Here is a 27755-nt window from a genome sequence, read left to right as displayed (position 1 = left end):
GGGGGAGGGTCACCTATGACATTTGTTTTCTTTATTTTTCTTTTTATTGATTCAGTTTGTCATGTGAGTCAAACCAAAACTTGTGGGAATTAGGACCGAAATATGTGATGTTTTTAACCATTTGTGAGTTTGACCGTTTTTCCTAGTGACCATTGTTGCAGAACTAAGAGTACAGAGACGAGCTAATACCTCTTCACATTCGGACCCTTCTCCTGGCCAGAAAAGCTTCATCCCATTAAGGTTTCACCGGAAAGACTTAGACTCTACTTTATTGGAACCTAACCGGATTTAAATTCTTCTCGTTTTGGGCATTAGGATAGGGAACGTGTCACATATTCAGGACTTCTTATTCATTTTGCCAATCTTGCTGATCCTGAATAGCTAGCTCATTTTAAGTTAGTACCCACCCCGAGCCTAACCTCCTTTCAAACCACTTGCACTTGTATTTTTGTTTTCTCATTCTGTGCAGCTATGTGCAAAACGGTCGGGGAGAGCAGGACTGACACAATCTCTAACTCGCTCTTGCTGGAGAACCAAAGAGGAAAGAGCCGGACGGACAGAGCACGTGCTCCAACCCAGCGAGCACCTGCTCCGAAATTATATACATCCGAGTCCGCGAGTTGTTTTGAGCAGAGAGAGAGCCTAGGATACGGTCCGCATGCTCCAGGGGCAATATCAGAAGAAGATCCCCCATCATCCTTCATATGTCAAAAAAATTAAAAAAAAAATTAAAAAAAAAAAAAAACGTTTAAGGATGATGGAAAGGGACCAGAGCTAGTGTTACACACCCCCGAGCATGCGTTGTACCCTGAGGAGAAAAGAGAGGCTGAGTTTGAGAAGATAAGAAGAGGAGAGTGATTAGAGGTTGTGGACATCAATGAGTCCACTCTCCCTTACCATTTTGTGCGATATCCTGCATCTCTTTCGAAGTAATGGTAACCCCTAAACACTCTATAGCTCCACCATTAAAACAGCCTTTTATCTACCAAGCCTCGATTTCACTAGCTTAATGCCCTTAATGAGAAGCTCACGCCAATTTTAATTGAATGTAAAGAGTCTTTGTCTGGAAAGTGATCTTTTTCTGGGTTTGATTGCCAATTATGGTTCTGGTTTTGGAGATGTTTGCTGGAGAAGTTTGTGGTATAGCTTGTTCTAACACATGTGGTCTGCAGGTCATGGTCTACTCACGGTTTCTGAGATTTTTGCGAGTTCCCACCTTGGCTCTCTTGGCGCTTGGTTTGAGTTTGTTTGAGGACAAACAAAGATCTAAGTCCGGGGGAGTTGATATGATACGGTTTTGACTCACTTTGACTCCGTTTATTTGATTGTTTTGTAGTTGTTTGAGTCCTTTTCAGGTTATAATAAGAGGCTAGGAAGCTAAAAGCAAGGATTGGAACAGTAGGAGCAATCGGAGCAGAAAGGAGTTGAATTGGAGCAGAAAGGAGTTGAATTGGAGCAGAAAAGCTGATTTTAGACCCAGGAGCACATGCTCCCGATTTCCAAGCACATGCTCCCAACTCTACGGATTCATGACGACATGTGGCAAGCATCTAGGCGCCGATTCCCTGCCTAATTCCCCTTATTTTAGGCGATCCTTTGTGAGAGAAAGAGGGCTGAGATCGCTTTTTAATAGGAAGATTTGAATTTGGATTCTTTCCTTATTTTTCTCTACTTGTATGCTATTTAACCTAGGATTTTTAGGAGAGAAAATATACTTTTTCTTTTTGGTTTTTGAGCGACGTTTTGTGAGGGAGAGGAAGAGCGGCTACCTTGTGAAGCATATTCTGAACCCTTGTGATTTTTATATTTTTATGCTATTGAATTTCTCATCTATGTTGGCTACTCACTTCTCTATGTCTGAGTAGTTTTCTTTGCTAGATTAGGGGTTTCAAAAGGGGTTTCATGGGTTAGTAACAGAACACAAATAGGGCTTTATATAATCGATTGTCTTCACTATTGTTAGACTTAATGCTTAGGTTGATTTGATCACCCAATCTATGATTCTAGGTTTATCTATTCATCAAAAGTGTAATAGGTTGCTAGAAAAGACATTAGTGGGCAAATTATCCTAGACCTGCGAAAGTTGATGTGTAGGTGATTTGTGAACTTATCATTCCTGTTCTTTAATGCTTGTCTGCGATTCTGGGCTCAAACGACAGTTTAGGGTTTATGGACCGCCGAGCATGTGCTCCGGATGTCTGAGCATGTGCTCCGCGTTTCCGCACAGAATCGATCAGATAGAGTTATTGATACCACGACAGTGGATCAGTTTATATTTATGTTTGAGTTCTAGACTGGTACTTAATCTATGCCCTGAATAGTTGTTTAGTTGCTATCTCTGAAATTCCCAAGAATTACCCCTGATCTAGTGTTTTCATTATTGCCTTTTTATACCGTTTTAATCGCGTTACTGTTACCAAACAAACCCAACTTTGAATTGTCTTAGCTTGAAATTGAACCAATAGAACCATAGAGTAAAACTTGGTCTTTGTGGGATTCGACCCCTAAGTACTACTTCTTTGTTGTGCACTTGCAGTAGGAAAATAGGGTTTAAAACTCTGTGTATCACTCTTCAATGCATGGCATGTGAATATCCTCAAAATCATGAATTTCAAGGGTGGAAACGCATATACCTTCTATTTGGCTTGGTGGAACCCAATATATTACATTTCACAAGCATGAGCTTCCTTAATCTCTGTGAAAGTGGGCTCCCTCCTTTCAAGTACTGCTCGATGTGAGATGAGATTCAACCGGATCATTGCTGCTAAGTTCCTTCTTGTTGTTGTTGGATGCTCCATGGAAAGCTCATCCAACCTAACTTTTTGATCTGGTGTAAGAACACTCTCATCAAACGGTGGATCCACATAATGCTCATCCAGAATGTCTTCATCAAATGTGGTCTCCTCTTCCTGCTGCCAGTCATCGTAACCCCTGGCCCCAAAAATATTTTTCATTTTTTTTTTAATCTACAAAAAGAGAAAATAATAATAGTTAGTAAAAACAAAAAAAATCTTAGACTATATTCAATTCTAAAATCTCAAAGACAATCGTTTTGGTCCCCGGCAACGGCGCCAAATTGATCTAGAGTTAAATCAATAACCCAAAGCACACTCAACCACGATCTAGTGGTGTCGTCGTAGCACTTCAGGGTCAAATCCTCAGAGACCAAACGAGACACTATGAAATTATATAGACCGAGTATAGCTAAAGCAAAGAGAGAGTTTGTATTGCAAGTAACCGAATAAAACAGAAAATAAATAGAGTTTGTTAATTTAAGAGAAAGTATTGGGCTGAAGGAATCAATCAAGGATTATGATCACGAAAGTGGGTGATGGGTTTGGAAAGCTTTAGGAACCGTTCTTGAACTCGAATCTCAATTATAAAACTAACCTACTGTCGCAGTGTTAGTTATCTATGCAAGGAATTGAATGAACCCTAAACCGTCGTTTGAATCTAAACAATCCTAGCAAGCATTAGGTTCTAGTCCGATTATGTTCACAAGGTGCCCCAACTTCAACTGTCGTTGGCTAAGGATCACCTTGCTCACCTATGTTCTTTCAAGTAATTCAACAACACTTTTGATGCCTAGATGAATTTAACCTAAGATCATAAACTAGGTAGCTAATCTAGTTTAAGAAATAAGCACAACAATAGATGAAGAACTCAATAGATCAATCCCAAATCTAACAACCTAAATCAGTGAATCATAAAACCCCCTTTGAAACCCGAAACCCAACAGTAAGACTACTCAGACATCGAACAGAGACAATCACAAATCAAATATGAAGAAAACATGTTTGAATTGCCAAAGAAGTAAAAAGGGTTCAGAATTCTTCTCCAAAGGGTTAGAAAGGATAAGAGATCTTCTCCCATGCTTACAAGTGCTCAAAAACGGCGTAGAGTAAAAGTTCTTTTTCTAGGGGTCGAGCCCCGTGCTTAAATAATAAAATAAATCCCTAAAAAGTCGGTTTAAAACGAAAAAGGAAAGATTGCGTCGGGGGCGGGATTTGTCCATCTCGCGAGGATCAGTCGATCCAGAACGTTTTTTTTTTTTCTGCTTTCATTCCATCTGCCTTCTAGCTCGATCATTCTTCAACCAATTGGCTTCAGATGCTTGTCTACATCCCAAAACACTCAGTTTCCTTTCAAAGTCACCTAGAACCTGTAAAGACTCACAAAAGACTAAAAGGACTCTAAAAGCACACTTGGACCTAGGAAAAGACTCAAAACAAACCTAAAAACTATAGTTAAAACCCTACAAAATGCAGACACATCATTAAATACTCACTATGAGCCGATATAGTTACAGCCAACCGTCGTCTACCTCCGTTGAATCTGTTAAGTCCCGAGATCGGCAACGAGACCACTACGGTATCCCGCTCAAGTGCTGGTGTGGAGGGAACCTCGATCTCATAACACAACGGGCCGGTGAAAACCAGGGTCGCATGTACTACAATTGTGTTAGATCTGAGGTAATGAAATTTTTTATGATTTAAACCATTTCAAGATCACTATATTCGCTCTGATTTCATGGTTTCGTTAACCTAAGGATGGTGGCTTGCATCTAAACAAGTTGTGGGACCAATCCGTTCTCGAGGAAATTCACGACCTCCACTGGAAGCTTTCGGAGCGTGATGACCAAATCGAATTCATCACTAGTGGACCAAATGGAACCAAGGTATACCCATCAATGTTGTCCGCCCAACAGGAATATCTAGTCGAAGAAATGGCAAGTCTAAAGCAGCTTGTCCGTGAACTAAATGACGGATATGAGGAAATCTCGTCCAACATTTGCCACCTTTCCACAAGGAATACTATCCAACCTGCGTCCTCATTCAACTTTGTCCTTAAAGATGTTAAAGGCTTCTTTTGTGGCTTTCTCTCTGTCATTATGCTTGTACTCATATTTATCATCTTTAAGCAGTAATGTGTTCACTTACTGTCTGTCATTATGTCCATGTTCTCTCTGTCATTATGCCTGTAACACAACTCATTTCTGTTCTAAGCTTTGTAGACTACTCATATCAATGGACATCTTTTAATTACCACAATGTCTACAGAACACAATTGTATTGGGGTTTCTCTTCCCAATATACTTTATGTCCATCTAATGTTCCCGATATACTTTATGTCCATCTAATGTTAGATGGGTAAATAATTACTTAAGAGTTAATCGTTTGGGTAAAACAAATTGGTACTCAGACATGCTAAAACCATTATCATTCTCTTCAAAATAATGAATACATAGTCCTAATACATCATCCATATATCAAATCAAGGTCGAGCATGTCTTTCTGTTGTGCCCTTGTTGAAAACACCTGCCACACTTTGTCACCCTCTTCTTTGTCTGCGAAACATAAAATAGACTTAGCCTGCAGAAAGACTTCGTAATGGACAACAAAATTAAAAGGGAAAATAAATTGGACAATAAATGGGACAAGGTTGAGCTTGTCTTCCTGTCTACTTACATGATGAACCTCTCCCTGTGATGGTATCCTTTTTTTTTAGGCCTTCCCCCTGGTCGTCTTGTCCTTGGTGGGTTAACAGGTACTTCTGTAACCTCTTCCGGTATGTCACAGTCCTTCTCATTTGAACGTGGCATTAGTACCCCTTTGTACTTCTCCCTGCAAGGCCCAACAAAATAACACACACTTATAAGCGAGTAGGGGTCAATATTTCTTACTCTTGTCACAGCCAAAGCGTGACAGCATGGAAGCATCAGAACGTCAAACACCCTACAAGTACTTGTTCTCTTCTCCATGTCAACGGTAAACTCGCAACCAATTGCGTCGTTCACTTGGTAGATCCAGTCAGTTGCTCCTAGAACCGCACAGTTAAGTGACTCTTTCAAATGGTCAATCAACAAGTCTTCTATTTCTGGTGTACACCTACTTCTTGTCTTCCCAGCTAATGTCCTTCTACACCAAAACCACCTCATCAACATGGCCCTTATAAATTCGACCATTGAAACAATCGGGTACTCAACAGCTTTTTTCATTGCTGCATTCAAAGACTCTGATATGTTGCTGCTCATCATGTTGTAACGGTTACTCGTGAAGTGTGATAGGGCCCAATGTGGTAGACCAATGTCCAGTAGATACTCAGCACATTCAGGTTTTGTTTCCTCAATCTGCCTCCACCAATAACGAAAATCACCAATTGTATATGCTCTTCCTGCTTTAGAGACAAGATTCGCTAAACCACCACATGAAAACTTGTGTTTAACATTGCGGAAAAGGTGGACTGCACATGCTGCATGATGGGCTAGTGGGTAGACCTTCGCCAGTGCAGAATATATCGATGCATGTCTATCAGATACAAAAGCAAGATCTTCCTCGTCCGAAACAAATTTTGATAAATTCTTAAAAAACCAAACCCAACCAGCATCATTCTCCACTTCAACTACTCCAAGCGCAAGTGAATATATCTGCATATTGCCATCTTGTCCACTTGCTGCTACCAAACAACCTTTGTACTTGCCTTTCATCGCTGTCCCATCTATCACTATTACTTTCCTTAGAAACTTATATCCATCAATACATGCCCCAAACGCAAAGAATAGATATTTGAACAGCGTTTTCCCTTTTTTTGTCAATTGTAGTCTCTATTTTGGTTAGCGTTCCAGGGTTTGTTAACTTCACAAGGTGAAGATACGTAGACCGAAATTCATAGCTTCCTTCTTCAGTCCCTCGTGTAGTATTCACATCCAATTCCTTAGCGTTCCATGCTTTCATGTATGATATAGTCACATTCAACTCGGACAAAACCATTTCTGGCAACTCGCATGCACGTGGCCCTTTCTTACCATTAGCAAATTTACCTTTCAAAAGACCAACCAAAATCTTTGCCATAGCTTTTTCCCCATATGTAAACCTGGCGGAGACGTCGCAACTGTGCTTCAACGACACAGTTATGACTTCTAAATTTAAGGTGTTTTGATTGATAATAGCATAAACCCTCCAACCGCAATTCTTGTCCACGCAAGATGCAATTACTCGTTTCTTATCTGACGCAACTATTCGGAAGCAAAATATCCTCTTCATAGCATATAGCGACAGATCCTTGTGCATATCTTCCTTTCTCGCAAATATTCTCCCCACATATATTGCATCTGCGGCTAGCTTCAAATCCATGTGCATCTCATGGCTTGGTAAGCCTCTCATATTATCATGGCATGGTGGTGCATCATTCAACAACAAAGGATCTCACTCATCTATCACTGATCCTCCTATGAAACGAACGACATCATCATCCCCTTCGACAACCAAAGGTCCACCAATGACATTCGCATTAGGCTGCCCCACTGCTACTATCGCATTACTTTCACTGGCATTACCATTTCCACCTTCTTGCCTTTCCACATCATAAGTACAAGAACTCTCTCCAACCTCATAAATTGTCGCAATTCCACCTTCTTGCCTTTTGGCCTCGTCGACGACATACGGATCCCATTCAGGAGGGTACTCATTTTCTATTCGATCAGTCCACTCATCGAAATTATAATCTGGACTGTCGTATTCAGGAGTATGGTCTTCCATTTCATCATCGACCCCCATTGTAATAGACAATGTTTTGGGATCATGTCCATTGCTCTTGTTTTTGTCCCCTTCATCTAACCATGTGGACAACGTTAATTGGCACTGCCTATCGTCCTCAATTTGAACACCAGTAGACAATCCAATATTGTTCTGGTCCATTCCAGCCATATGGGGTTCTCCATGTACTTCAGAAGACAATACACCAGTTGTTAGTCCATTTAAAATCTCGTTGTCCACTCCATTGGCTTTGTTGTTGTTCCCCATAAATACATCAGTGGACACACTTTGGACGTTGTTGTCCACTACATTGACATTGTCTTCAATTGTCTTTCCAGTGGAACACGCAGCTCCCTTGTCCCCACCACTTCATTACTTGTGTCCACCTCATTCTTCCTTTTACGAGTACTATCCGACGTAACTACTCAGCTCCTACTGGTATCACCCAGTTTACCCACCTTTGACTTATATACTGCTTCTATCTGTTCAACATAAGCCACCAAAACCGAATCATCAAGGGAATCCTCCCCTTCGCTTGTTTCTTCCCCAATGTCACCTACCTTGGACAAAGTTAAATACAGATATAGGACACCGATTTCGGATTTTAACTCCTTGAACTGCTGCCACTCACTTTCAGATTTTATTCCCACTGGTGGCATTTTTGCTTGACTCATAACCGCCGCATCTCCTCTGTAGATAAAACTCAGGCTCATCTTCGTTTCTTGGGAACATACACTGAATATTTGCCCTAATCGTCTTCTCAATTCCGTTTCGCTTGTCCCACTGTCATAGGATACACACCTTGCCAATTCTCCCACGTGAGGTACAAATTTCCAGACACTGCTTGCTGAACATTCCCACTCCCCAACGATAACACACACACTTTCTTCCATGCCCTAAAAATCTCATATCAAAACACAAGTTAGTTTCAGCAAAAAAATTTGAACATTGTGGCATTTATACATTACAAGAAGGACAATAAATGCATTCAACAAACCTCAGCCAAAAAACAGGTCCAAACCAACTGAGGTGCTTTCGTCCACCTTATCCTCTCTCTCTCTATTCCATTACCAAGTGTTCCTTTATTTTGTCCTTCCAAATTTACATTTTCAATTTTTAATTAACTATAATCGCTACTTCCTTTTATCCACATTTATTGTTACAGAGCTACAGTCCCAGCATTAAATTCCAATTGGCCCCTCATCGATCAAAATAGCCGCATCCTAACACTGTCACAGTCTAGTGTCATCTATTACGCAACAATATATAAATTTGGTATTTTGATTGTTTTATGAATAACAATTGTTTTCTGACACACATAAACCTGAGGGTAACATCGACATTTTATCTTGCCTTTGTGGTATACCGCAAAAACAGTTTCCAAATATGGCAGAATTAGAAACTTTTCAATACAATGTGGTACAACTAACAAAAATCCCTTTATGATATATATGACGATGAGAGTGACATGACTAGTTATATAATAAGATTATCTTTACCGTTTCAAAATATTATCTATAATAATTTTGTAACTAGATTTAAATCTACGGTACACCGTGAGACAAATTTTAATTATTATATTATTTTTGATAATAATTTTGATTTATATATTTGGGTTTTTTTTTTCATTTTTCAACTATTAAATTTTGTATATAAATCATATGGTATTTTTGTTTGTTTGACGTATATGCAATTATAATTTTTGTTTGGAAAATTTGTCAAATAAAATTAGATGTTATAAATTTAGAAAGTGTTAATATATATGATAATTTGTAGTCCATCTGATAAATCTCTATATAATTTGTAAGTTAATTAACTCTATACAGATAAATTAATAGTTTGGATGTTAGTTTCATAGTTTAAACCAGCCATGTTAGATCCATTCGGCAACGGGTGTTAGTTTCAAATTACTACTAATTATTGCGATTATTTTAACATGTTTGACGGTTTTAGAAGCTAAGTCAAAAAAATTTAACGTTTGGATTCGAAGGTAAGGAACATATTTTCTGAATTTTACAAGAAACAGAAAGGAATAATTTCTATTTTCAACTCTACTATACTATATAAGTATATAACCAATATACAAACTATGTAATATACTAATCATCATGTGATTAACCAACAAAGCTACTGTTGCGCAATTAATATTCGAATCTTTTAACTCATGTGTGATTTAAATTAAAATTAAAAAACTATATATTATACAAAAAAACTTAATTACATGTTTCCTAAATTATAGATAATTGTCTTAAATTCCAATCTAATTAGCGTCTTCACAAGGAAATGCCTCAAAAGAGGAAAGACGATTGATTCATCTCTTCTTCACCTTTGTCTTCTTTACAAGACAACAACAACAACAATGTCATAAAAGTTTGATCCTTTGTTTCTCTTTTAGATTTGGGCTTTTTTTCGTAAAATGGCTCGCGATCGGCGGGAAGGTCTGGAGATTAAGGTGGTGAATCCACCGGCGGCGGCGGCGATGGGTAGTAATAACAATAACGCGTCTGCGGAAACGTCTCGGACTCAGAGGCGGCAGCAACTGAGAGCTTCGTTCGCAGAGTTTAGGCCGTTTAAGCTTTGGTTTCCATGGCTAGTTCCAGCAATCGTGGTGGCTAACATTGCCCTTTTCGCCATTTCGATGTTTATTAACAATTGTCCTAAGAACTCGCCTAATTGCTCAGCTAGGTTTCTTGGGAGATTTGCTTTTCAGCCTATGAAAGAGAATCCTCTTCTGGGTCCTTCTTCTTTGACGTGGGTAACCTTAAAGCTCTCATCTTTTTTTTTTATTTTATTTATTCCGAGAAAAGATTCCACATTTTTTTAGACCTTGGTCGTTCAGATTCGTGTGTTCTGAGTTTTGTAAAAGGTTCAATTTTGTGACAATGCTACTCATTTCTTAGATCTATCTTTTAGAGTTTGGGGATGAGTTAAAAGAGTGTTACAATGATGTGTTGTTTTTGTTATACTAGATTGGAGAAGATGGGGGCTTTAGATGTATCAATGGTGGTTCATAAACATCAGGTGTGGCGCTTGTTCACTTGTATATGGCTACATGCTGGGGTTTTTCATGTTCTTGCCAACATGTTGAGTCTTATCTTCATTGGTATCCGGCTTGAGCAAGAATTTGGATTTGGTATGCAACTTTATGTTTTCTCAGCCTTATAAAAGGATGAATCTTTTACGAGTTTTATCTATGAGTCAAAATGTGTATGGTTGTTTCTGAAGACTGCTCTTATTGGTTTTTCGAGTTGATGTTCCTTTCTTCCACAGTGCGCATTGGATTGCTCTATATGATATCTGGATTTGGTGGAAGTTTGTTATCTTCTCTCTATAACAGGGCTGGTATATCTGTTGGTGCCTCTGGAGCATTATTTGGCTTGCTTGGTGCTATGCTTTCAGAGCTCCTTACTAACTGGACCATTTACGCAAATAAGGTATAGCCAAATAGAAGATTAAAAACTTCTAGTTTCTCCCATCCATGATTGATATGTGTAAAAGGAGGTTCATTGGTTTTCTCCATTTGCAGTTTGCAGCTCTTTTGACTCTCATCTTCATCATAGCCATTAATTTAGCAGTAGGTATTCTTCCACATGTAGACAACTTTGCCCATCTTGGAGGATTCACGTCCGGGTTTCTTCTAGGCTTTGTTTTCTTGATCCGTCCTCAGTATGGATACTTCAACCAAAGGAACAATCCTCGGGGTTATGCTCCACCGTCTGCTAAATCCAAACACAAGCCATACCAATATGTTCTCTGGATCACCTCTTTAATACTATTGATAGCTGGGTATGCTTCTCCATTTTTTTTACCATAAATCTGACTACAATATGAAATACAGATTCCAGTATGTTCCTTAATGCCTATTTTATGAAATATGGTGTCAGATATACCGTTGGACTCATAGTGCTTCTTCAAGGCACAGATCTGAACAAGTATTGTTCATGGTGCCATTATCTCAGCTGTATTCCTACGTCGCTATGGAGCTGTAAATCTCAAAATGTCTACTGTGAGGTAAAAACTACTTATGCTCTTCATATACATATCTAGTTTAGTCCTGCAGTTCTTGTTCTGTACTTGTAGTTTAGTGTTAATACTTAATAGAAGACACTAATCTTTGTGTGTGATCAAAAAGATATAAACTAGAAAGGCTTTGTAAAGTGTAGAAGATAGAACACACACATATATATATATATATATATATATATCTTCCATTTCATATTTCGGATCTCTTATAAAACTGAGAGTGATTGTGGAATTGGTGCAGTCGAGCCAAATTGGGCAGCAGATGAACTTGACATGTATCGCGAATGGGAGAACGGAGATGTACAACCTCTCTTACGATAACCAGTCTCGGATTCAGCAGTTGTGTTCCCAACTATGCCGCTGATACCACCACTAAACGTCTAATTTTTTATACTCTGTAGAAAGTTAGGAATTGTGTTGGGGAAGAGTAAGATTGTTCATTTAACATAATGATCATGCACTTGTGGTTGTGGATTCTTCTTTCTGATCATTGTTTGGTTTCACCTTCTTGATTTACTGCGCATATGTATGGACCATCGTCTCTATAATGAAAGCTTAGATGAAGAGAAAGAGATGAACAAAGTTTTTGTTCTAGAACATTTTAATTCTTAATCAAGATGTTTAATTTCATCTAAATTCTATATTTATATACAATAAAAAAAATTAATTAGCTGATATCAAACCATTTATATAATTGAATTAAAATAAGGTAGTAAAATAGTCAGGTCAAACGATAAATGTAATTTATTAGTAAAAGCAAATTATATAATGGTAATACACTTATCATTCGCAACTTTTGAGTTTTCCACTAAGGTATGAAGAAGCAAATTAAATAATTAATTCAAAAGTTGAAATTGATATTACCTAAATGTGTCTAATCATATTTTAGTGTCTTATACGTATATATGTGGCTAGTGCGAGTCTGAAAAATTCTAGTACCTTTTTTCCAGCAAAAATGAATTATATTGATGATGGTAATAATCTTAATACAACTGATTTGATAGTGAGACAGGAGGTGAAAAACAGAATAAAACAAATTTGAATTACAACTAAATTTAGCTAGATAGTGAACAGTATTGTTATAGTCTCTAGAAGCAAATATAAATTGAGTCTTCTTAATTTTGGTTGACCATTCTTTAATATCTTTGACGATGCCAGTAATTGATATATCAAACTGTTTTCTGATCGAGAATTTTAGTGAGGGACTTATTGTCACCTTCAAACATAACATCGGTTAAACCTATAATCCAAATTTGTTGTGTTGCCGTTAATAATGCCTTTGCTTCTGCCTGTAGAGGTGACGATGTGTAACCCATAATAGAAACCCCCAACCTTGGGAGACACCATCAGGATCTCGTAACACCCAACCATATTTTGCTTGATTTGTGTTGTAGACTTGTAGTCAAAAATAGCATCATTGTTACATTTAATGAAAGGCGCACGAGGTTTTGTCCTCGTTTTCTTTGTTTGTGTCACGTCAAGTGTTGCTATGGCTGTTGTTACTGTGAAGATAATTCCATTCACGATTGTTTGCTTGAGCACGGAGAAGGATCGTGGTTGGTTTGTCTTGTATCCCTTCAAAAACAAAAGCATTTCTACTTTTCCAAAGATGCCATAATAACCAAAACGATAGAAGTTGCATGTTAGTTGAAGTTGTTCTAGCATTATGATTATCAATCAGAGCAGCAATGAAAGATTCCGCATTCGTATATGTAGTATAAAGCAGAGAAACAGGGATATTAGATAATTGCCAAACTGATTCAGCATATGTGCGTGTTTAAACTTACATGATATCTCACTAAGTCACCCACCAACACCTCATTTTTTAATACAAGTGGATAACTATAGAAAATATAAACTAATTTTAAAAGGTAGTCTGCCCTCTGTATGTGCGTGCGCACAAAGTAAAATTGACCTAAAAAAAAGAGCAAAATTAAATAGTTACTATATGGTAAAGATTTATAAACAAAAAATAGTATAAGTTTATTTATTAAAAAAATAGATTTTAAAAGTATTGTTATGTGGTGTAATTGTTTTAGATTTTTATATGGTCCTTACCAATATTAGTCAAAATATATATTTAAAAAAACGATTGGCGATATGAAATAAATAAAAAGCAAGTTAACAAAATCATAAATATATCTCTAACCATTGGAGAATAAAACTCCACTTTATGTCACCGATCCAATCCTAATTTTTTGTTTTAAGAGTATTATATATAAACTCTTATGTACTCTTGCGTAGGTTTAACTTTAATGCCAACTTTATCACATATCTTTTTTTTTTTTTGTGCAAAACTTTATCACATATCTATCGTCTTTGATTCTTTAGGTCTTTTACATTCACACCTATTTCAATGTTAATTAGGTCGGTCGGTGGTTTCCAGTCCACCCATTATATTCTTTTGGACGACTACCACAAATTTCACAAAAATTTACAGTCGTTATTTCAATAATAATTGAGTACTCATCGTTTTTGTAACGGTATCATCATTTTTCATTTGATGTCACATTTATATAGACTCAAGATTTAAAACTAAACAGTTATATGTAGTCGTTATGCAGAAATGTATAATTTGTTAAGGATTTATAAATTCAAAGAACGTCCGAAATGGCTAAGGATGACCCGAGTGGGATTTATGATTCATATAAAGAGGACAAAGTAATTGAAATAAAAATTGTATATTTCATCTACTTGTTCTCTTCTTCTATAGTTTTTATACATAAACAAATACTTAGTCTCCACCACTTACACAGATCATTGCTTCCAACACAAAGGTTTCTTCTTCCATAGCAACTGAATCGGCATCTTAATCCCCAAACAGGTATGCTTGAAATGTTTGTTTCTTACCAGAACAAAACCCGCCTTTCTTTGTGAATAGATTCTATGTGTTTTCTTGTGGTTACTAATCTTGATTTAGGGTCAAGAAAGCAAAAAGATTCAACTTTTAAACACAGGATTCTTTGTCTGTCGGAGACTAGTAAGATAATAAGGATTTTTTTGTGTTTTCTTGTGGAACAATTTTTAGGGCTTATTAGGGTTCTTGATTTCATCCAATGGGTTCTTACTCGGCTGGCTTCCCTGAATCTTTGGACTGGTTTGATTTTCCCGGTTTAGGAAATGGATTATATCTAAATGATCAACCTTTGTTAGATACTGGATGTGTTCCTCCTCTTCCTCCAGAGCCGCCATCATATTCTCAACAGAATCTTGCTTCTGCGGACGCTGATTTCTCTGATTCGGTTCTGAAATACATAAGCCAAGTGCTTATGGAAGAAGACATGGAAGACAAGCCTTGTATGTTTCATGATGCTTTGTCTCTTCAAGCAGCTGAGAAATCTCTCTATGAAGCTCTAGGCGAAAAGTACCCGGGAGATGATGATTCTTCTCAGCCTCTGATTACTACTACTAGACCTGCTCCATTGGTTAGTAGCCCTGGTGGTTCTTCTTATACTTCAAGCATCACAACCACTTCCTCTGATTCACAATGGAGTTTTGATTGTTTGGAGAATAACAGGCCTTCTTCTTGGTTGCAGACACCGATTCCGAATAACTTTGTTTTCCAGTCCACTTCTAAAAGATCTAGTCCAATTCCACAGTCTGTTGTTTTCGGGTCAGGTCTTAGTAATGATTTGGTTTCTAATATGTTTAACGATAAGGACATGGCGTTACAGTTCAAGAAAGGAATGGAGGAAGCTAGTAAGTTCCTTCCTAAAAGTTCTCAGTTGGTTATAGATATTAAAAATTACACGCCGGCTTTGGGATCCAAGGAGAAGAACAACTCTGTTCCTTACAAAATGACCGGGAAGAAAAGCCAATTGCGTGAAGATGAACATTCTGATGAAGAAAGAAGTAAGAAGCAAGCAGCTGTTTATGTTGATGAAGCTGAGCTGACTGAGATGTTTGACAAGGTTCTGATATTTGGCGAGCCTAAGGAACCACCAGTATGCATTCTTCAGGAGAGTTTCCAGAAGGAACCAGCGGTTAGTAAGAGTCATAAAGGCGAGAAACCGGCGGCTAATGATAAAGAAACACCTGATCTAAGAACCATGTTGGTTTCTTGTGCTCAAGCTGTCTCGATTAATGATCGAAGAACTGCTGACGATCTGTTAACTCGGATTAGGCAATACTCTTCATCTTACGGCGATGGGACAGAGAGATTGGCTCATTATTTCGCTAACAGTCTTGAAGCACGGTTGGCTGGGATAGGTACACAGGTTTATACCGCCTTGTCTTCCAAGAAAACATCTGCTTCGGACATGTTGAAAGCTTACCAGACATACATATCGGTCTGCCCGTTCAAGAAAATCGCAACCATATTCGCTAACCACAGTATCATGCGGTTGGCTTCTACTGCAAATGCCAAAACCATCCACATCATTGATTTTGGGATATCTTATGGTTTTCAGTGGCCTTCTCTGATTCATCGACTTGCTTGGAGACGTGGTTCATCCTGTAAGCTTCGTATAACCGGTATAGAGCTGCCTCAACGTGGGTTTAGACCAGCCGAGGGAGTTATTGAGACGGGCCGTCGGTTGGCTAAGTATTGTCAGAAGTTTAATATTCCGTTTGAGTACAATGCGATTGCGCAGAAATGGGATACAATCAAGTTGGAGGACTTGAAGCTAAAAGAAGGCGAGTTTGTAGCTGTTAACTCGTTGTTTCGGTTTAGGAACCTTCTAGATGAGACGGTGGCAGTGCACAGCCCGAGAGATGTGGTTCTGAAGCTAATAAGGAAGATTAAACCAGACGTGTTCATGCCCGCGATCCTAAGTGGATCCTACAACGCGCCTTTCTTTGTCACGAGGTTTAGAGAAGTTCTGTTTCATTACTCATCTCTGTTTGACATGTGTGACACGACCCTGACACGAGATGATCCAATGAGGGTAATGTTTGAGAAAGAGTTCTACGGGAGGGAGATCATGAACGTGGTGGCTTGCGAGGGGACAGAGAGAGTGGAGAGGCCAGAGAGTTATAAGCAGTGGCAGGCGAGAGCGATGAGAGCCGGGTTTAGACAGATTCCGCTGGACAAGGACCTGGTTCAGAAACTGAAGTTGCTGGTGGAAAATGGATACAAAACTAAAGAGTTTGATGTTGATCAAGATTGTAGCTGGTTGCTTCAGGGCTGGAAAGGTAGGATAGTGTATGCTTCATCTATTTGGGTTCCTTTGTAGACAGTTTGTTACTTTGTTCTTCTTACAACCCAAGCTACTGATTCTATTATAGGGTTTTGTGCTGATATCTTTATCTCACACATGACATCTAGATTTGTATATTGGTAAAGGTTTAGGGTTATTGCCTTCTTGAGGGGGGTTCTCTGCTTTCGGTAACAGTATCTTATTAGACACAAGTGAGAGATAGTTCTCCACGCATGATCCCATGATGTAAAAAAACTATTGTACTTGTAACATTTTAATGTATATAGATAGGGTTGGATAATGGTCATTTAAGTAAAAATTAACTTAACGCCACTTATTTGTAAAAAATATAACACAAGTAGCAAAAGCATAGATAAGGAAAAATGTTTTGTGTATTTTGACCAAAACGTTTTTTTATTGCTATTTTGTTGAATAATAAATCATTGAAAAATTCGTGCGTCGACGAATGCGGATATTCTAGCATTCATAGCCTCTTCTATTTCAGATCGTAGTCCAATATGGCTTGAACCAAATATTGAAATTGAGTATTTGATATAAAATCAATATGGTTAAGGGAAAAAACGTGTGATTTTAAGTATTTAAGTACTCACTCCGTTTCAAAATATAATATATTTTGAGTGAAAACACGAAAATTAAGAAATAACCACTTTAAAAACGTTCAATCAATCATAAACAAGACTAGATAAAATAAATAATAAAAAGATAGAAAAGTAATCTAAAAATTACTTAAAAAGTTGAAAACATCTTATATTATGAAACAAAGAAAAACCTCTAAAACATCCTATATTATGAAATGGAGGAAGTAGTTGATATAAAATCAATATAATTTTAAGTATTTTTTTTCTCTTCTATTTTAGATTGTAGTCCCAACTCCCAACCTATTTGGTTTGTACCAAGTATTGAAAAGAGATTATGGTTCAAATGTTTGAAACTCCCTCTATTAAACAAAAAAAAAATAATCATGTAATCATCATCATAGCTCTCATGTCCAAAATTGAATGTAATTTTTTTCACCTTTCTTTGTTCTTTGAATATTTTACCAAATTTTTTTTAAAAAGAAGTGATTTTCTCAATGATATGCATTAGATGGTTACAAATATCTAACTTTGATCAAAACGGAACAAATTCAAAGAATTGGGCCAAAGCCCTACATTAGTCTTTACAGAACACGGGAACAGAGTCAACATAGCCGCCACCACAAAAGTCAAGTTGTTTTTACACCTGGGGCTGGGGGATGAGTCTTGCAATTTGCAAAGACTTGTCTCTCTCTTCACCACTTCTTTCTTCCCCGTAAAAGCTTTCATCGGACACTGTCCTGAAGCGAAAGCTGTCCTAACTAAAAGCCGTAATGATCTTTTAGATCATTACTTTAAACCTCGTACATCATCAGATTCATTCAAACCGAGGTAAGCAATGACATCAACTCCCCGTGTTCTCTCTCTTTCTCTCTCACATGTGCAGTTCAATTACTGTTGCTTCTGTAATATAAAGTTTGAATTTTTAATTCTAATCTTTTGATTCAATCCTTTGACTCTCTCTTTCTCTCTCTCTCTCTGTTTCTTCTTCTTGTGTAGAAGCTTTCTATGTGGGTTTTATTGTGTATCAATTAGGGTTTTTGAATGATGGATCCCAATTTCGATGCAAACCCTAGTTTTCTAGCTGATCCAGTAGAAGAAGATCAGTATACGCTGTTGAAATACGTGAGCGAGATCCTTATGGAAGAGAGTAACGGCGATTACAAACAGTCTATGTTCTACGATTCATTAGCGTTACGCAAAACAGAGGAAATGTTGCAGCAAGTGATTACAGATTCTCAAAATCAGTCTTTTAGCTGTGATTCGATCATTACCACTAGTTCCAGCAGCTTTGCTGGGAGGGATGCAGGTGGAAGCATAGTCGAATCGGCTGATCTACGGATTAGTCCATCTGTGGTTAAGAGTATGTTTAGTGATGCAGATTCAGCTTTACAGTTTAAGAAAGGTGTTGAAGAAGCTAGTAAGTTCCTTCCCAATAGTGACCATTGGCTTATCAAACCCGAAAGGTGCGATTTGGGTTTGGATCCGTTGAGAGTTAAGAGGAGTCATGAAAGGGAAGTAATTGATTTTGAGGAAGTTAGGAATAGTAAGCAGTTTGCAACTAACGTTGAAGATGGGAAGATCACAGAGTTGTTTGATAAGGTTTTGCTTCTTGACAGCGAATGCGATCCACCAACTTTGTTAGACAGCAAGATTCAAGAGATTCAGAGTAATCATAAACAAGGAGTGAAAGGGAAGAAGAAGAAGAAGAAGAAGAAGAAGAGTCAGGTGGTTGATTTCAGAACACTTCTAACTCTATGTGCACAAGCCATTTCAACAGGGGATAAAACCACGGCACTTGATTTGTTGATGCAGATAAGGCAACAGTCTTCGCCTATAGGTGACGCGGGACAAAGACTTGCTCATTGTTTCGCTAACGCTCTTGAGGCTCGTTTACAAGGAAGCACTGGTTCTATGATCCAGACTTATTACAATGCTATCACCACTTGCTCGTTGAAAGAAACCGCTACGGATACACTTAAAGCGTACAGAGTTTATCTCTCTTCGTCTCCGTTTGTTACCTTAATGTATTTCTTCTCCTTCAGGATGATTTTAGATGCGTCGATAGATGCTAAAGTTCTTCATATAGTTGATTTTGGGATACTCTACGGGTTTCAATGGCCGATGTTTATTCAATACATATCGAGTCGTAAAGATGCGCCGAGGAAGCTGAGGATTACTGGTATCGAGTTGCCTCAGCGAGGGTTTCGTCCTGCAGAACGTATAGAGGAGACGGGAAGGAGATTGGCTGAGTATTGTAAACGGTTCAATGTACCGTTTGAGTACAAAGCTATTGCGTTTCAACACTGGGACAAGATCAGGATACAAGATCTTGATATACGACCGAACGAAGTCTTGGCGGTTACTGCTGGACTGAGGCTCAAGAACCTTCAAGACGAAACAGGAAGTGAAGAGAATTGTCCTAGAGATGCTGTCTTGAAGCTGATAAGGAACATGAACCCAAACGTTTTCATCCACTCGATCGTCAACGGTTCGTTCAACGCGCCGTTCTTCATCTCACGGTTCAAAGAAGCGGTTTACCATTACTCTGCTCTCTTCGACATGTTTGATTCGACGCTTCCTCGGGATAATGAAGAGAGGATTAGGTTTGAGAGGGAGTTTTATGGGAGAGAGGCTATGAACGTGATAGCCTGCGAAGAAGCTGATAGGGTAGAGAGGCCGGAGACTTATAGACAGTGGCAAGTGAGAATGGTTAGGGCAGGGTTTAGGCAGAAACAAGTGAAACCTGAGCTGGTGGAGAAGTTTAGGGAAAAGCTGAAGAAATGGGGTTACCATAAAGACTTTGTGGTTGATGAAAATAGTAAATGGTTGCTACTAGGCTGGAAAGGTCGAACTCTTTATGCTTCTTCTTGTTGGGTTCCTCTGTAAATTGATTTCATTAGTGTTGTTGTTTTTAGTTTGTTTTACAAAAATCATGTAATTATAGGAATATATCTGATAAGTTTTCAAGAATTGGTACTACATAAATATTTCTTCAATTGGCATATTGCCCAAAGGTATCTGCAGTTTTGGTAACTTTTGTCAAAAATATTTTTTCTCTATAATAATTGCTTACTACAAAATACTTTATAATTTTTTTATGTAATACACAAGTATGAGAACATGACATCATATATTAAAAATATCTAATACGTTGGGTATTAAAGATTATATATGAGGCGACCCTCTCCATTTTGCCAGCCTTGTTCATCTGAAATACTAAATCGTTCCCAGTTTGTTTTTTTTGTTATTCTTTAGGTTCAACCTCAAGTAGTTTGGTTTATCTACTTTTTATTCGTGGACCAATAATTTTCTTTATTAAAAAGTAATCAAACTAAAAAAAAGAAAAAGAAACAAACAAAACCGAAATTTATGAGAGAGAGAGAATGACAGATGGATGAAGAAGAAGATGAGGATGAGAGAAATTATATAGCCAGCTTCATGATTTGTCTCCCCGACCGATATTATCTCTTTCTAGTTTCTGTCTGAATTCTTTTTTTTTTTTTTCCTTTTTTTGAAGAACTTTTCTACTAGCTCCCCGATCATCATCATCGACTCATCCTCCTTCCTCCTGTAAGACTTTTTCTTTCTCAGTTTTTTTTTTTTTTTTGGTCGGCTTAATCGAACTGTGTGTTTCCTTAGATTCCGATGTTGTTGTAGTTCACATCTCTTATGATTTTTGGAGAAAATAAAATTTTGATTTTTTTTTTTTCTTTTATCATATTAAAATCCTGTAATTGGTAATTAATATACAGAAAGATGAAAATCCGATGATCTTGATTAGAGTTATGTTTGATTCTTAAAATTTCATATTTATCCTGATTAGAATATTTTAGAATTTGACCATCAAAGACGATGTGTTTATATTCAATTTTCTCTGAATTTTAGTGTTTCATAATTGTATTTTAAGTCATTCTGTTTTGGTTCGTAATTTCAGGTTACAGAGGCGAAAATGGAGGACTTAAAAAATCCTACTGAGAGTGGAGATATTGTTAGTGATAATGCTGCAACATTAAATCCTGAGTTGGTCGAATCGGCCAGTACTCGAGAATCTAACTTACAACAATCAGTTTCAAAGGTTGATGATAATATACCACAATCTCAAACTGATAATGAAGAATCTGTTTCTGCTTCTGATGCTGCAACTGTTGCGGGGTTAACCGAAAAAGATATTTCGAGTACAACAACAATCGTAGAAGAACAAGTGTCAGAGCTAAATGAGATAGGTTTACCTAGTGTAAAGACTGTGGTGGGTACGGCAACAAATGATGGGTCACCTACAACTGTATCATCTCCTAGACCGCATTTGTCTCCAAGATTCTCAGGATCAGCTGCGACGCCGAAAAATGTGGACTCACCACATAGAGGTATAATCGATAACGCTGCGCCTTTTGAATCTGTTAAAGAAGCTGTCTCCAAATTTGGAGGAATCACTGACTGGAAGTCTCACCGAATGCAAGCAGTAGAGGTAAAGGATACATGTGCATTATTTGTTGTTTTGTTGCCTTTCTTGTTTCATATCTTTTTTTGTGTACGTTTCGTTTCTGCAGAGACGCAAGCTTATAGAAGAAGAGCTTAAAAAGATCCATGATGAGATACCTGAGTACAAAACACATTCGGAAACCGCTCAGGCTGCGAAACTGAAAGTGCTCAAGGAGTTAGAAAGCACAAAGAGACTCATAGAACAGTTGAAGCTTAATTTGGAAAAAGCACAAACAGAAGAACAACAGGCGAAGCAGGACTCAGAGCTTGCTAAGCTAAGGGTTGAGGAGATGGAACAAGGTATAGCTGAAGACGTCAGTGTTGCAGCTAAAGCTCAGCTTGAGGTCGCCAAGGCAAGGCATAACGGAGCCGTTACAGAGTTGTGCTCTGTCAAGGATGAGCTAGAGACTCTTCACAAGGAATATGATGCTTTGGTGCAAGATAAAGATGTGGCCGTAAAGAAAGTAGAAGAAGCAACGTTGGCTTCAAAAGAAGTTGAGAAGACAGTTGAAGAACTCACCATAGAGCTGATAGCTACAAAAGAGTCGTTGGAATCAGCACATGCTTCTCATTTAGAGGCGGAAGAACAGAGGATTGGAGCAGCCATGGCTAGAGACCAGGATACTCACCGCTGGGAGAAGGAACTGAAGCAAGCGGAAGAGGAAGTTCAAAAACTTAACCAACAGATACATTCTTCCAAGGACTTAAAATCAAAGCTTGACACTGCCTCAGCGCTGCTTCTTGATTTGAAGGCAGAGTTGGTAGCTTATATGGAATCGAAGCTAAAACAGGAAGCGTGTGACAGCGAACCTTCGACAGATTTACATGGAGCTGTTGCATCTGCAAAGAAGGAACTTGAAGAAGTCAATGCCAATATCGAAAAAGCAGCTGCTGAAGTGAACTGCTTGAAACTAGCCTCCTCTTCCTTGCAACTGGAACTCGAGAAAGAGAAGTCTGCTCTTGCCTCAATCAAACAAAGAGAAGGAATGGCTTCCATAGCAGTTGCTTCTTTAGAGTCCGAAATTGAAAGAACGAGATCGGAGATTGCTTCAGCTCAGTCAAAGGAGAAAGAAGGGAGAGATAAAATGGTGGAGCTACCAAAGCAACTTCAGCAAGCAGCAGAAGAGGCTGATGAAGCAAAGTCGTTTGCTGAACTTGCTCGTGAGGAGCTACGAAAGGCAAAAGAAAACTCCGATCAAGCAAAAGCTGGAGCAAGTACAATGGAGAGCAGGCTATTCGCTGCTCAGAAAGAAATCGAGGCAGCTAAAGCTTCAGAGAAGCTAGCCTTAGCCGCAATCAAGGCTTTGGAAGAGAGTGAATCAACAACACTGAAAGAGAATGCTCCACAAAGCGTTACACTTTCATTAGAAGAGTACTATGAGCTCAGCAAACGCGCTCACGAGGCAGAAGAACTAGCGAATGCGAGAGTAGCAGCAGCGGTTTCAAGGATCGAGGAAGCTAAAGAAACAGAAATGAGAAGCTTGGAGAAGTTGGAAGAGGTGAATAGAGACATGGATGCAAGAAAGAAGGCCTTGAAAGAAGCAACTGAAAAGGCTGAGAAGGCCAAAGAAGGGAAGTTGGGTGTGGAACAGGAGCTCAGGAAATGGAGGGCAGAGCATGAACAGAAGAGAAAGGCTGGTGGTGATGGAGTCAACAACACTGAGAAAAGTCACCAAAGAGATAGTAGCTTTGAAGGAGGAGGAAATGAGCTAAGTAAGTTGGAGAAATCATCACCTGAGGAGGCTGCTGTTTATGCCTCCAGCCCAAGTGACTCATATGGAACAGAAGATAACGTCTCTGAAACCAATCAATCCCCACAGACCAAGTCTGGAAAGAAAAAGAAGAAGCTTTCTTTCCCCAGGTTTTTTATGTTCTTGTCAAAGAAGAAGTCACATAATTAACTCTTACAGTACCTATTCAAACATCTAATTCTCTTTTTCTCTGTCTCATCTGTTGGAACTTTGATTTCAGAAACAAGTCCACTCGAACAAGTATTTGTGATGTAAATGGTGTTCTTTTATTGTTCCCTTTTTTCTTGCTCAAACACTTAACAAACTTGCAGATGCTTAAACACATATGATCCCCCAATACAGATTCATCCCCAGTAAAAAGGAACGTTTGTTTGATAGTATTTTTCATGCACTTTAATGGGCTTAGAGAACGTATGGTCCATCCATGTGTATAACATAAAAAACTCATATCGTTTCTTATGAAAACGTATCAGCCCACATCGGTTAGAACTGAAAGAATGATTGAAGAAGCAGAGTATAAGACAAGATGGGAGCGACTGAGAAAAGTACTTACCTGGACGGGGTCTACTCGTGATCAAGAAGACGAGTGGCCTAAGCTAGTGACCTCCATTGCACATAAAGGAGGGGTGCTTAGCTTAAGGTCTCCCCCAAGTGGGAGAGCCTGCGTCATTATTTGTGGTAGAGGAGGCCTGCGTTCGCGCGGCCTCTACCATTCTTAGTCTTAATCATACTTTCTTTTTTCTTTCTTTATTTGACAAACATTCTTCAATTTATTTAAACCAAAAAAATAAACATTCTTCAATTTATATTTTCCATTATTATGAATGTTAAGTTTTGGAAATCTATACTATTTGTTATTTGGAACAGAGTCCCACATTGGAAGTGTATATGAAGTTGGTCGGTTTTGTTTTGATATAAGAAGAGGCATTTGGTGAAAGAAACTTATCTTTGCGCTTGGGGCAATGAGGTTCTACCCGAGGTGCGTCTATTGCTGGTTGAAAACTATTTCCAGGACTACTTATATTTTTCTCCATCAAAAGTCAAAACATTATTTCTCAAAATTGTTTTCCTATGGAAAAAAAAAAAAGTAACTAATGTGGCATGAACAGTGTTTATTCTTTCCAAATCTGTCATATTTCCTCCAGTCTTTCTAAATGTGCCATAAGAGTGGTCACTAACTTAAAAAAAAAAGCTATCCTCTCCTCTCTCACGTGTATCTGTTTTTTCCGCTGTGTCGTAGATCTGTTTTTTCCGGTGTGTGTCGCAGGTCTGTTTTTTCCCTTGTCTGTCTTCTTCAGTGTGTGTCATGGGTCTGTCTTTTCTGCTGTGTGTTGCATTGTTGTCTGTAGTAGTCTTTCGTAGACCAGCTTTAAGTGTCGTCTGTAATCGTTTATTGTGGACAAAATATAATCGGGTAATGGACAACTTAAAAATTCAATAGACAAAATCGGTGTTTTTAGTATTACAAAGACAATATGATAAAATTTAAACTGCCATGTTTAATGAATATAGCAGAATTGAAAAGGTTTTAGGAATACTAGAGATTTGAAAAGATTTAAAGAAAATATGACATAAATAACAAAAATCCCAAAAAAAAAATATCACACATATTTGGAATTAATGCCACGTAGGATAAAACTGAGTCGACATACAGAAACCAATTAAAGTACGCCAAGTGTATAATGGTTCGTTTTTACTTGATGATACGATCCCAGTCTCTTCGGCCCGTTTAAAACCTATAAAAGTGTGTGTATCCCCCCAGTCTGTCCTTCTTTCTTCTTCTCTGCAAATCAAAACAAACTTTTTTTTTTTTTTTTTTTTACCAATAATTCAGTTCCGATCTGCTCCCCCATTGACTAGAGACTATACGATCCTCAAGCTTCAGTACCCTATTAATCGGATCGGTACGGTACTGATGAATCAATCAAGCTCTAGTTAACTTTATCGTTCTTTGTTTGGGTTTTTAAAACCATAAAATTAAAATAAAAAAAAAGTGTTCACCATCATCACTCTTTGTTCTTTTTAAGTAGCTTTATCAATCTTGATTCATCAGAGTCTCCAAAATTTTCCGATTTAGTTCGATGATCTCCATTGATTTTTTTTTTTTTTTCTGTTTATGGGTTTGAAACTTGGAGCTGAATTTTGTCAATTTGAAATTTCGGATTTATATGATTTTGAAAGTTTAAAATTTTGCTGTTGTTTTATTTGTGCACACAAGGTTTTCGATGATTTGCCTCAATGGGTTTTGTGTCTTCTTACTGACTTTAAGATTTTTGTGGCAGTAGAGAGAGAGATATGAATGGTGGAGGAGATGCTTCTAGCTTCGAGCAGTGTTACCGTTGTTACCCAGTCACATTCATTGAAAAGGTCTCTTTGATGATGTATCTATCTATTAAGCTTTTTATTTTATAAGAAAGTGAAAAGCAAAACGATTCTAAATATTAGTCATTTTTATAAATGCAGGCACATCTTGAGAAGGGTGACAAAAGTATATACTATTTTACTTACTCTTCTTCCTTTAGTAGTCTCTTTAGATAGTTTCTTCAAGATTTTGTTTTGACATTTGGTAATAATCTCTGCAGTTATCATGCCTCCTTCTGCTCTTGATCGTCTTGGTGAGCCTTCTCAACTATCATCTTCAGTAGTTTCTTTACTTTTATATATTTGTCTGCCTTACCAATATAATCACTGGTCTCTGAATCCATATCTTTTTCAGCTTCTTTGCATATTGAATACCCAATGCTGTTTCAACTGAGTAATGTTTCTGTTGAGAAGACTTCACATTGCGGTGTACTTGAATTCACCGCAGACGAAGGCTTTGTTTACTTGCCGTATTGGGTATATATAGACAGTACTTTATGTTCATCTTTCTTTGTTTTTGTTATTTCTTTCCACTAGTTTCTTTATCTGTTCGTCTTTTGTTTTTGTTGGCATTACTTTTAGATGATGTTAAACATGTCCCTTCAAGAGGGAGATATTTTGCAAGTTAAGAACATCAGCTTGGTCAAAGGGACTTACATCAAGCTACAGCCTCATACTCAAGATTTCTTGGATATTTCCAACCCAAAAGCCATGTTTGTAGTTTTGAAAACTGAAAATCTATCTTTTGTGTGTTTTTTTTAAGCTGTGGGTTTTAAGAATTTTCTTTCTTACATTCCTCTTTTTGCAGCTTGGAGACTACGCTTAGGAGCTACTCTTGCTTAACCACCGGTGATACTATTATGGTTCCTTATAACAACAAGCAATATTTTATCAATGTGATTGAAGCAAAGCCTTCTTCAGCTGTGAGTATTATCGAAACGGATTGTGAGGTTGATTTTGCTCTTCCTCTTGATTACAAAGAACCTGAGAAGCCACAAATGTTGACTCCCTCAAATAAGCGAACTCGTGAAGGTTTCCTTTGCTTGCGTTCATTCGAAATGATCTATTGAGTTCTTTCGCGAAATAACAGCCTCAAGTTGTACTTATATGCTTTTCCTCTGTTCCTTGCAGTTGGGGAAGAGGAACCAACCAGCAAAGTTCCCAAATTCACGCCGTTCACTGGATCAGGAAAGCGTTTAGATGGAAAAGCACAGCCACAAACTGAATCAGAAGATACGAAACAAGAAAAGCCAACTGAGACTGGGAAAGACGATGAGAAGCTGTCAGTTACCACCCCACGACAACGATCAGGGAAGCTTGTCTTTGGTTCAAACAGCAAACCAGCTGCAAAAGAAACTGTGAAAGTATGTCTTTCTTCTCTGGAGTTTCCATTCATGTGGTCTAAATTAGTCATCCATTGAAGATAACTAATCGTGTTTGTATGACTTCTAAACGTATATAGGTTGATCCAAAGAACATCGAGCAAGAGAGTACAACAAAATCAGATGAAGCCAAGTTTCAAGTGTTCACAGGAAAGAAATACTCACTCAAAGGTTAAAACTGGGTTGTTTGATCATATATCTCTGCGATTCTGCTGATGATATTTATCTGTTTAAACATTCATACATCGTCTCACCAATTTCTGGGAACAGCTTGGATTGGAACCTAAGCTACAAAGACCCTCAGGATAACATAGATTTCTCTCTGAAAGCTTAAGTTAACTGAGATGTCTCGGGCCATCCTTAAGGTTTATTGATATGTTCCTTTCTAATATGTTTTGAGACAGAAGAAAAATGAACAAATTTCAGCAACTTTGACCAGGGATTATAGTTTTTTTTTATTGATACAAAGCTTTCTCCTTCATCGACC

General features: G+C 38.0%; 6 protein-coding genes across 11 annotated transcripts; 5 read left to right on the top strand and 1 right to left on the bottom strand.

The window, feature by feature from the left end:
* On the bottom strand, positions 5465–6487 carry LOC104753431. Its single transcript, XM_010475686.1, has one exon. The coding sequence runs from the start codon at positions 6485–6487 to the stop codon at positions 5465–5467; it is 1023 nt and encodes a 340-aa protein (XP_010473988.1).
* On the top strand, positions 9791–12128 carry LOC104749982 (RHOMBOID-like protein 1). Its single transcript, XM_010471704.2, has 6 exons — positions 9791–10286; positions 10505–10668; positions 10806–10969; positions 11062–11321; positions 11420–11546; positions 11800–12128. The coding sequence occupies exons 1-6, from the start codon at positions 9952–9954 to the stop codon at positions 11920–11922; spliced, it is 1173 nt and encodes a 390-aa protein (XP_010470006.1). The 5' UTR covers positions 9791–9951; the 3' UTR covers positions 11923–12128.
* Positions 13865–16997, top strand: LOC104749980 (scarecrow-like protein 33). 3 transcript variants are annotated; one of them, XM_010471701.2, is made up of 3 exons: positions 13866–14219; positions 14315–14382; positions 14587–16997. In XM_010471701.2, the coding sequence occupies exon 3, from the start codon at positions 14615–14617 to the stop codon at positions 16730–16732; it is 2118 nt and encodes a 705-aa protein (XP_010470003.1). In that variant the 5' UTR covers positions 13866–14219; positions 14315–14382; positions 14587–14614; the 3' UTR covers positions 16733–16997. The 3 variants fall into 3 exon arrangements, with proteins under 3 accessions (XP_010470004.1, XP_010470003.1, XP_010470002.1); XM_010471702.2 differs by having other exon boundaries at positions 13865–14983; positions 15095–16997; XM_010471700.2 differs by having other exon boundaries at positions 13866–14382.
* On the top strand, positions 17872–20312 carry LOC104749978 (scarecrow-like protein 34). Of its 2 annotated transcripts, none has more exons than XM_010471698.1 (2): positions 17872–18123; positions 18292–20312. In XM_010471698.1, exon 2 carries the CDS (start codon positions 18337–18339, stop codon positions 20179–20181), a length of 1845 nt encoding a protein of 614 aa, XP_010470000.1. In that variant the 5' UTR covers positions 17872–18123; positions 18292–18336; the 3' UTR covers positions 20182–20312. The 2 variants fall into 2 exon arrangements, with proteins under 2 accessions (XP_010470000.1, XP_010470001.1); XM_010471699.2 differs by having other exon boundaries at positions 17908–18123; positions 18295–20312.
* LOC104749977 (protein WEAK CHLOROPLAST MOVEMENT UNDER BLUE LIGHT 1-like) lies at positions 20498–23818 on the top strand. Its single transcript, XM_010471697.2, has 3 exons — positions 20498–20865; positions 21230–21760; positions 21843–23818. Exons 2-3 carry the CDS (start codon positions 21245–21247, stop codon positions 23673–23675), a joined length of 2349 nt encoding a protein of 782 aa, XP_010469999.1. The 5' UTR covers positions 20498–20865; positions 21230–21244; the 3' UTR covers positions 23676–23818.
* LOC104749976 (ubiquitin fusion degradation protein 1 homolog) lies at positions 25308–27749 on the top strand. 3 transcript variants are annotated; one of them, XM_010471696.2, is made up of 9 exons: positions 25308–25434; positions 25808–25892; positions 25989–26013; positions 26108–26140; positions 26242–26363; positions 26469–26599; positions 26695–26918; positions 27018–27250; positions 27349–27749. In XM_010471696.2, the coding sequence occupies exons 2-9, from the start codon at positions 25821–25823 to the stop codon at positions 27442–27444; spliced, it is 936 nt and encodes a 311-aa protein (XP_010469998.1). In that variant the 5' UTR covers positions 25308–25434; positions 25808–25820; the 3' UTR covers positions 27445–27749. The 3 variants fall into 3 exon arrangements, with proteins under 3 accessions (XP_010469998.1, XP_010469997.1, XP_010469996.1); XM_010471695.2 differs by having other exon boundaries at positions 25309–25429; positions 25811–25892; XM_010471694.2 differs by having other exon boundaries at positions 25309–25429.

This window comes from Camelina sativa, chromosome 16, assembly GCF_000633955.1.
Source record: "Camelina sativa cultivar DH55 chromosome 16, Cs, whole genome shotgun sequence".
Classification (NCBI taxonomy): Eukaryota; Viridiplantae; Streptophyta; class Magnoliopsida; order Brassicales; family Brassicaceae; genus Camelina; species Camelina sativa.
Note: the sequence above shows the minus strand (reverse complement) of the source record. Positions and strands in the feature narration are given on the sequence as shown.

Coding starts and splice junctions, on each gene's coding strand:
- LOC104749982 (XM_010471704.2), top strand. CDS start 9,952: ATGGCTCGCGATCGGCGGGAAGGTCTGGAGATTAAGGTGGTGAATCCA. Junction 10,287..10,504: donor CTGGGTCCTTCTTCTTTGAC/GTGGGTAACCTT, acceptor TTGTTATACTAG/ATTGGAGAAGATGGGGGCTT. Junction 10,970..11,061: donor GGACCATTTACGCAAATAAG/GTATAGCCAAAT, acceptor CTCCATTTGCAG/TTTGCAGCTCTTTTGACTCT.
- LOC104753431 (XM_010475686.1), bottom strand. CDS start 6,487: ATGAAAGGCAAGTACAAAGGTTGTTTGGTAGCAGCAAGTGGACAAGAT.
- LOC104749980 (XM_010471701.2), top strand. CDS start 14,615: ATGGGTTCTTACTCGGCTGGCTTCCCTGAATCTTTGGACTGGTTTGAT.
- LOC104749976 (XM_010471696.2), top strand. CDS start 25,821: ATGAATGGTGGAGGAGATGCTTCTAGCTTCGAGCAGTGTTACCGTTGT. Junction 26,600..26,694: donor ATTTCCAACCCAAAAGCCAT/GTTTGTAGTTTT, acceptor CTCTTTTTGCAG/CTTGGAGACTACGCTTAGGA. Junction 27,251..27,348: donor CTGCAAAAGAAACTGTGAAA/GTATGTCTTTCT, acceptor AAACGTATATAG/GTTGATCCAAAGAACATCGA.
- LOC104749977 (XM_010471697.2), top strand. CDS start 21,245: ATGGAGGACTTAAAAAATCCTACTGAGAGTGGAGATATTGTTAGTGAT. Junction 21,761..21,842: donor ACCGAATGCAAGCAGTAGAG/GTAAAGGATACA, acceptor TCGTTTCTGCAG/AGACGCAAGCTTATAGAAGA.
- LOC104749978 (XM_010471698.1), top strand. CDS start 18,337: ATGATGGATCCCAATTTCGATGCAAACCCTAGTTTTCTAGCTGATCCA.